The sequence below is a fragment of the Excalfactoria chinensis genome, chromosome 1, assembly GCF_039878825.1.
Source record: "Excalfactoria chinensis isolate bCotChi1 chromosome 1, bCotChi1.hap2, whole genome shotgun sequence".
Taxonomy (NCBI): Eukaryota; Metazoa; Chordata; class Aves; order Galliformes; family Phasianidae; genus Excalfactoria; species Excalfactoria chinensis.
In genome coordinates, this window is record NC_092825.1 from 52,284,276 (window position 1) to 52,293,981 (window position 9,706).

The 9,706-nt window shown below is 39.0% G+C and overlaps 1 protein-coding gene across 1 annotated transcript in view; it reads left to right on the forward strand.

Moving 5' to 3' along the window:
* Nucleotides 1-9,491, forward strand: part of LOC140259529 (tyrosine 3-monooxygenase-like) — a 28,689-nt gene extending 19,198 nt beyond the window's left edge. Inside the window, exons 9-12 of the mRNA XM_072350947.1 lie at nt 117-173; nt 2,334-2,429; nt 7,078-7,211; nt 8,803-9,491. Of these exons, the coding sequence (XP_072207048.1) occupies nt 117-173; nt 2,334-2,429; nt 7,078-7,211; nt 8,803-8,962 (447 nt within the window). The 3' untranslated portion in view covers nt 8,963-9,491. The remainder of the gene's footprint in view (nt 1-116; nt 174-2,333; nt 2,430-7,077; nt 7,212-8,802) is intronic.
* Nucleotides 9,492-9,706: the final 215 nt, after the last annotated feature.

Consider the following 9,706-nt stretch of genomic DNA (forward strand, 5'->3'; position numbering starts at 1 on the left):
GATAGTTCATGCTATTCATGCTAGAAATGATGTGGTCCTCCCCCTTCCCCTCCTTCTCTCCCTTGGGCTGAATAATCATACTAGTGTAACACTGCCTGCTTGCCTACTTGCTTTAGGATATTGGACTGGCTTCCCTTGGATCATCTGAAGCAGAGATTGAGAAACTGTCCACAGTAAGTACAGGCAGCAGTTTAATACCAAAGACGAAACCAAAAGGCTCACTGAATATCACTCACTGTTCAGGGAAGGTTTTTCTCTAATGTCACAGATTGACCACGCAAAAATGAGAGCATCAGCAGAACTGTCTTTTCTCCACAGCAACAGGTTAGGGAGGTGCTGGAGCAGGAACTGGAGCCCCTCTGGAGGAGCCCAGGAGCATGTGATTCTACTTTGAGGAAATGCTTACACTTTTTGCTGCTTTAAGGATGTGCTCCTGAATCTGAGTCTCTACAGTTCCAGTCACAGGAGGGTCCCAACTCACTTTAACGATTCACGTTATAGGCTGGATACTCAATATGATTTCCACAAATTCTCCCACACAGAGAGGCTCAGGGCACCATCATAATTCAGGGCACCCCATATTCATTACTCTCACAAAATTTGTGAGCAATCTGGAAGCAGATACTGACACTTGGTTCTGAGTCACTGGTCCATACATTTGTGAAAACAACTCATGCAACCCCTGGTTGCCGTCTTAACTTGGTCTGAAAGTGGGCTGGAGGACAGATGATTTTTTTGTTCTGATAATGGCAGCCATTTCCCACTCTTGATTTTATTTTCAGTTTTATCCTCACCCATCAGGATTATGATTGTGCAGGAAATGGGGTAGACGAGAGGAGGTGATCATACCTGAAATTCCTCCAGCAGTGCACAGGCCCACTCCCGCCAAAGTGGAAAGAGGCACAGTCTGAACGAGATTATGACTCACCTAAAATGTATTTGTAGGCAGATGTATGTTACTCCTTTCTTAGACCAGAGAGGATGTAATAAGATTAAGATTCATATTTTGATTAGTGGTAAGAATGACGTGTGCCAGGAAGACATTTTGAGCTATTGCACAGGTCTTGGTGAGATTGGGTGAAGGCCAGTGTCTTACACAGCATTCCTCTGCAAGTGTCTCCCTCTGGCTCTGGACAGGATAGGGTTTATGTTATCAGATAAGTCCTAAATCTAAAATTTTCACAATATTATTTGGGGTTTTGGGAGATAGAATGGTAGGACTGTTTTGAAAGAGTTTCCTGCTGTTAAGGATATGTGAGAATACTACTTATTAAGTGCAATTCAGATATTCTGACTAGTAAACATATTTTGGATTAGCCTCTCAACCATCAATTTTTTTAAAAGTTAGACATCTAGCCTAGGCTTATTTTTTAGGATTCTTGACCAGAAAGTGAATCTAATAGATTTATATGGATTAAAGGGCATTCTATCCTGACAGAGATATCTACCCTAAATTCTTGTTTCCCCATGGAAGTCCCTGTCACACTACATTGATTATAATAATGTAATTAGCGTGGATGATAAAACAATATCTAAGCTTTCTAAAAGTTTATTAAAAGCCACAAAGCTGTACTTTTTGAATGTCTTGTATTTTCCATGTTTTACACAACACCTACCTAGTATCTCAGAGGCCAAGCTGTGTCCAGAATTGTGCCTTCACCATCCATTTCCTCATACAGTACAAGAAGGGAAGGGCTAACAAGTTGGCAGAGCCAAGAGTAGTTTTTTATCACACCACTGTCCAGCAGGTAAAGGAAGTATGATCCTAATCATGCTTTATTGCAAGAAAATCCCAGAGAGATGTACCTTTATTTTCTATTGTAGCAAGATAAATTTAAAATTGGAATTGTATTTATGGGTACATTGCTGCTAAAGAATAAGTCATTCTTTGGTTCTTTTTAATGCTATCATATAGATCTAAGAGAAGGAAGCTGCCCTGTCAAGGACTTTTCTAAGTGCCTTGAACCTCCTGTGGGTGTTTAGCCATGCTACTGGGAGCTATCACAGTTTGTCGGTCTTCACTGACTATAATGTAACTCAACTCAATTTTATTTATTAAAATATATTTAAGAATAGCTACAATTATCAGGTTTTGTCCTTTTTGAGCAGTGAGAATAGGAAGGATGTCAGGTTTTGGAAAATATGTATTATAATTTCTGCATTTTATACATTGGAGAGAAAAAATAATTTTCTTAAAACATGTAGTTGTAAAATTTGAAGAAACGAAAATCATTAATGACTAAGAATAAAAGAAGTTGGAAGGAAGGAAAAAAAAGCTTAAAAATGGAATGCCTGTTGAGATTACGATTTTCAGAAATTATTCTCATTATCAGCTTTATTGGTTTACTGTGGAGTTTGGTCTCTGCAAGCAAAATGGATCTATCAAAGCTTATGGGGCAGGACTGCTTTCATCTTATGGGGAGCTTATGGTATGTATCATCTATATGGTATCAAAAAATTTCTATGATGCAGTTTTCTAAACTCACTGACAAAAGCAAGATATTTCCTCACATAATACAATATTCTTTAAGATGCTGATTTTTCTTTTGTGAAGAAATGTATTCTTCCTCACAAGGAGCTGCTGAGTAGCAGACAAACTACTGTAGGATTGTACAAATTTTAAACCATGAGAGATGAAATGTGATGAAAGGAAACAACCTATAATGTATCAGATTTACTTCTTATTACTTCTGTCCAGTAGCAATGCAACCGACTTGAACATAAACCCATGCTCTTTTCTAGACTATACACTAGAGGGCAATATCATGCCTACTATGAACTCAGCTGCGCATTTGACCTTCGTGCGTGTATAAATCTGAAAGGCATTGACTGTCGTGACCAAATGAAGTGCCAAAAACCTGTAAATTAGATGGACAATAGCAAATAGAAAATGCTTTAGAAATGTTACATTCATAAATGTATTTCAGAACTACTTCTACTTTAAATTTTACAGAGATTAAAATTTGGCTATGCAGGCTGGATACAGCTCTTCCTGGACAAATCACCCAAAGAGAGGCTGTATACCTATAAAGAAAGTGTATCGGTTTCACCTTCTTTAGGAAAACAGTTGGTAGGGGAGATATTCTCTTTTCCTCAGTTTTGTAGTACACTGAAGCAGATGATCTGTTTCCAAATGCAAAAATTCTGGTGTCTGTAGTTCTCAGCTGCTTCAAGTTATGAAGATAGTGGGTGATTTTTGGCATTAGCAAGCAGAAAAAAGGTTTTCAACAAAACCAAAGGGGAGGAGGGGGGACAAAATACTCTTTTAAGACTCTTTATAGACCAGAAATGAAAGTTTTCATGGGAGATATATAAAAGCAGATTATAGACATTTTTGTGTACACATAAACGCAGCAGTCTACCACACAGCTACACGATACATTCATGTGAAACCATGGTTTTGTATTAGTGTATGTTGGACTCCCAAGATGAATAACCTATAGTTTTAAATCAAATTTCTTGTTAAAGAAGATAATAAATGCCTCCAATACTTATGTAGCTTTTATGGTAATATCCATCACAGAACCTATATGCACAATATTACCTTCCTTTCTGTTTTCTTTTGATACAGTTGAACATAAAAGTCATGCTAGAAACACCTGTCTTTGGTGGCTAGAATTGCATGTACCGGACTTGTACTTTCCTTCCTCACCAGGCACCAACCAAAGTACCCTTCTCTTCACTAGACACCAACCAACAAACTGTTCTGTTTTGGATTTAAGTAGTAGGCAAGCACTGCTTGTTCACAAAACTGCTCCATGTAACACAAAAGAATAACAGCATCTCAGATTCACTAACTATAAGGTTGACTATAGAAGTGATAACCATCTTTAATTGGCAGCTGATAGCTGTCATTACTTTGATTATCAGTATTTGAATGGTAATGTTGGTGGAAAAGCTTTCCATATAACTCGGTTCATTTGGGTCTTCATCCATCTTATTTCTGAAATTACATATAGATATGATGGCATTTGTGCTTAATAGGTAATACAGAAGTCTTTTCTCCCAATCCCTTCCCTGCTTACTTTTCACATAATAACCAAAACAATGTGAAAATTGGTAAGCAACTGATAAGCAGTTATGCTACGTGCCATGTGCTGACCCCATGTGAGCTCAGGAGATTTGTTCCTATGTAGCTTTTTGGACAGCAGATTAGTGGTTTCTGTGCACTTCACCTTGAGCATCTGAAACTTCTGGTACTCTAATTACATGGCCTCAAGCACTGAAGTTTCCTTTTAGGGCAGATTGATTCACCTCATGGACTTTTATTCGGAACAAAATTGAAATCCAGAAAGTTTCCATTTAATCATTCTAGTTTAGTTTATTTCTGATTAAAGTATAGGATCAGAGGCAGTGTAAGGGAAGTGCTGTGATCCTATGTTTAAGCAATTCTTATCTAGCAACTTGAAAGTACATGACAACTCATTCTTTTTCAACTAAAGACGGGAAACGTGTAATGCAATGCCTATTTCAGTAGAAGTGACCTTTTTTTCTTTTTCTAACAAATACAGTGTTGGCCAGACAGTTTTGAGTTTTCTTAAAGAAGATGAAGTAAAAGTTATTCCTTGCACGTGGATCAGAAAGCAGTGAAGCTCATGGTGACTTTCAGTTGCTTAAAGAGTTCATTTTCTAGCTTTAGACTAGCTCTTGAAAAATCTCAAGATAAATTTCACTCTTGCCTAGGAGAAAGCCATAGTCCATCCTGATAGTAACTTGCTGGCCTTCTCCATACCACTCACTGATACCCTCAGTATAAATGATAAGATGCAGGTTAACCACTGGAATCCCCAGACTCAATATTATCTAGAGGCCCAGCATAAGTGAAACAGGTAGGCTCTCTGCTGCTTGTATGACGAAGGAGACATACTATTGTAACCTGGATGAAGAAGAGGTTTTTTCATCACTGAAGGAGCCTGGATCACTTAAAGAAGGGTGATTTGGTCTCTGAGGACACAAAAATGACACTAGTTATAAGGCCACATTGTTGGCTGCAAGAAGTTAACAACTAGCAAGCTGGAAAGGGTGAGTAGTGTTGCATCTAGCTAATATTATGTGAGAATTCAGCATCAGGAAGGCGTCTACAAACATCTCTGAACTGCAGTCTGGATTGACTCTCTGTGTGAGCGTGACTGTAACCCAAAGAATCGTGTCCTGACTATGAATTCTTCAAAATACTTTCCTTTTCTTCATAACACCCACTCTTACCAGTAGGAAGTCTATTTTAGGTATTTTCTGTGTATGAGCTGACGTTGCCTAAACAATAACTCAGAGAAAAGCAGGTGATGAAAGATAGAGGTGAAATGACCCCAGCCTGGTACTTGAATCCATGTTATCTAACAAATCATTTAATGACAGAGCTAGGTATCAGAAAGGACAGTAAAACCATACCCAAGTCTAAACTGAACAGTTGTAATGGGTCTGACTGCTGGCCAACCTTGCCTCTTCTGAACTGTAAGAATTCCTCCCCAATAGCTCTTAGTATTGCAGTGTTTATTTCACTATACTCTGTCAGCTGTTCTGCATTATCCAAAATGCTTCTCCTGTTAACACTCAGCTGGACTCTGTCCTACATACTGTAAAATCTTATGGCTCATACCACACTTCTGGCAGCACTCAGTGCTACATATGCTTTTCTTGCAGCACAACAAGTACTTAACTTGTAGAGGCCTTTCAGGCCATCCGGTTTCAAGCAGAACTTCCACTAAAATCAATGGGATTGCAGCTCTGCTTCAATACTGACAGCATAGTGGGACCCCTGTGAGGTTTTGAGTTTCTAAAATCTTTTCCCATTAGTCCCCTGGGTTTCTAAGATTATAAGAGCAGCCTTATGTTTGTGTATATCATCCATCTTAGACTGTATGAGTGCTCTCCAAGGTTTATTCTTCAATTACACACTGCAAATGAAGAACAGGAAAAATACCATCTTTTAGTGTTTTATATTCTTGTTCTTATTTTTATTTTTAAAGTGTATACGAATTTCTGCCCCAATTCTGCAGCAAATTGGCCTACTGGTTGAGGCAGGACTCCAATGGTGGAGAGTTCAGACTCAGTTCAGTGAAATATGCAAAAATGTGCTTAGGGGGACTTTCTGAATAAAGTCTTGAAAAGAAGCGTCACCCAGTCTTACCAGCTCTTTACAAGTACCATGGGAGCTGGCATTTGCATTATGAAATAGTGAAAGGAGCCTTCTGAAGACTGGAGAAGTAGAGAGAAAGACAAACAGGCAGCCAGCAAAAATGGACTGCTACAAAAAGACTGTCCCTAATCAGATGGGAGCCATCCGTCCAGGCTGAGGGTACAAAGGAAGTTCTTGCTTTCGACCGCAGTTGACTATTTTTTGTCAGTGTCAAGACTGTTTCACTTGAGTGGACATAGCACTTGCTATCCTGGCTACTTGGAGGCCAAACCAGCTTTTAGACACATCTGTAGTACAGTCCAAATGGTACTGGAACTGAGCTGGTTTTAAGCTTGCCTTGGGTTCAGAAGAACCCGAGCAGAACTTCTAGAAGAAATTCTCCATGCTCCAAACACACCCACAGAGTGCAGTGTATATTTATGTCTTGAGTGTTAGGAAAACTTAAAGAGTGCTTAACTGGCATGAAAGTTGTGCTGAAAATGCCAAGAGCATTCCACTTACTCTTCAGCGCAATAGGAAATGTAGGCTTTGTAACATGGTCTGGGGAATTCAGGACAGCGCTGTGCTGTACCATGATTCTTCTGTGATACTGGTTGAAAAAAGCAGAATGATCCTGAGACAATTTTTTTTGTTAAGGACTAATATTATGGGGTATAGCATACAGTCCCTCCTTCCTGTCTGAGGACGTGGCTATGGTACCAAATCATACAACACTGTAATAGGGAAAATCTCTCTGCCTCTCATTCTGTTCAAGCAGAGTAAAACAGAACTGTTTATTGTTACTAGCAGCTATTTATGAGAAACAGCTTACACTGGTGAAAGAACAGGAATTGATACTACCTTTAACTATTGCACAACAAGTATTTCACAGCCCAGTAGGCTGTAGTAATTCTTGCTATGTACAATCATCTATTCTAACCTTTGTTATTCCTGTTACAAAGTATGCTTTATCAAATGAGCCAGAGTACAAGCCCTTTGATCCAGAAGTGACTGCAGTTCACCCCTATCAGGATCAAGCCTTCCAGCCTGTCTATTTCATAGCAGAGAATTTTGAAGATGCCAAGACCAAACTCCAGTAAGTAATTTCACTGAAGGGAACATGCTAGCTTGAATTCTAATCATAAATACAGCTACCACTACTGTAATAACTGTGCTAGGCTATCTTACTTCTCATTTCTGCACAGTGGTTTTCTTAGAGTGAAGATACACATGGCAATATTTAACTGAGTAAAGTTTCATAGGAGATCATAGCTATGTATTCATGTGCCCTTAACCATTCTTCACCTTGCAGTGCCTCATCTTAGCAGCTTCTGAAGGGTGTCTCTATTATTCCAGACAAATGGGAAATTGTGAAGAACCAACTTACTCAAGGACACAAGGAAAATTTATAGTAGGATCAGGAATTAACATGGATCAGCAGGGGGCTTAAAAACAAGATTGCCTTTCTCCTCTGTTTATATCTGCACAAGAATGCAGACTCAGCATTCACAGGCAATCTAATTTCTACCAAGTAGCTGACTGCAACCTAAATAATATTATTTCACATTAGTTTGAGGTGTTTCTAAATGAATTTCTGTGACTGTGTTATGTAATAAGGGCTTTTGTTTTTTGTCTTTTTTTGTGGTTGTTTTTTTTTTTTTTTTAAAGGAAGCAGAGATTAAATTCTGGGCCTCCATCTCCAACAGTTAGAACAACAAGACCAATTCTGGCTGGAGGCAGGAGGCTGGTTGTGGAGCTACTGGGAAGCATGCAGGAGTTGAAATGAGGAATTTATTAGGGGAGGAGATCTCAGGCCAGACTTCTTCCCAACTCCCCCCACCTCCTGCCCTGAAGCGTTGTCTGCTGGGGTTATGGCAATAGAAAATTAGGCTCCTCATCTTAAATCTGAGGGTTCAGATTTAGTTATTGTCTTGGCACTGTAAAAACACAGCTGAGAACTCACTGGCAGAAGAGAGACTTTCAAGAGCTTTTGACTCAGGCAGACCTGAAAAGAACTTAAAAGGACAAAGAATACACCACAGTCAGACTTAAAGCTTTTTCATACATTTTTTCAAGATAGTTGCTCAGCCAAAACTCAAAATAACCAAAGACTCAAGAATCTGTCAGAATGGAAAACATAAGGCAGCATCAGTACAGGGGGTTCCTACCAGCATGTACTTAATGGAAACACACTGTCAAAAATGGCAAGCAACTGTGGGTGTTGGTGTTTTGTTGTTTTTTTTTTGTTTGTTTGTTTCTTTCTTTCTTTTAGAGCAGATGGCAAAATAGCTGAGGATGCCTAGTATGGATAGATTTTTAAGATTTTAAGCAGAAAGAGCTACCTCAGGTTATTTCTTGGAAGTGAAGGCAGCAGACATGCTGTGTTTCTGCATTCCTCTAGCTTGTGGTTGTAATAACTCTGAGCTGTGTTAACGTAGAGCTGTAAGAGAGCATACGGATCTGAGCCAGCCACACTGAAAAGCAGGCAATGCAGATCTTTTGGGCTGCAAAACACTTCAGCTGCAGGGAGGATATACTGCACCAGAAAACTTTAAGAAGTGACAGTAAGGAAGATGTCACAGCAGCTACAGTCAGCCTGAGAAATCTATGCCTACATACTGATAAATTAGGTCCTTCATGTATTGAAATAGTTTCTGAACTAATAAATCTGTCTTCTTTCCTCACAGAAACTATGCAATGAAGATCAAGAAGCCTTTTTCTCTGTGCTACGACCCATTCACCAGCAGCATAGAGGTTCTGGATACACCACAGAAGGTCAAGAGGGAAGTCAGTCGGCTGAAAGAGGACCTGAAAAACCTGTGCATGTCCCTTGAAAACCTCTTCTAAAACTGCAGCAGTTCTTCTCACCTGGCACTGATACTTATATATAGGCAGTTCCAGCACTTGAAAATTTAGTGAAGTTATAGCTGCATGCTAAAACCTTCACTCCACAAACAGCTCTGTCAATCAAATCTTTTCACTGTAATTTAGGTTGCTGACTTAGCCACATTAATGAGTTCCTATTGAATATGCTTCAATGGTGAACAACACAAAATTACTCCAATTTCTGGTAGGTTATATGAGCTGCAGCTGTTTGTTGTGTATTTATCTCATCTCTTTTTTTAAGTGTAAGTTTTCTATTCACCTCTTGAAGTTATCTGTCACCTTTTGAAGTTATCACAAAGTAGCACAGTAACTCTTCAGTCACAAAGTCTCTTCTTGCTTAAATGACATGATCGCAATTTTTTGGGCTGGCTGGCTGCCTGCAGCCCTTGCAGCTAGCTCATTTCTGCTAGCAATTACTATTACAGCTATTGTGCTCATAAACTATGAATGGTTCTCTTACAGTGTACAAATACAAGAGTTTATAAGACAGAACTTCTATTTCTTCCTGCCATTTATTTTTTCAGCAGTCATCTTATTTAGTTCAAAAGTGGCTAAATAATTTTCTGTCATATTTAAGATCACAGAATATGTGTCCTCTGACTAAAAAAAGTCAGAAAAAATAGAAACTCTCAGGTCCGTGATACTCTGGCTCTGTAACATACCTGCTCGATTTCAAAAAGAAATTAATTTTCTGGAGAATAAAAA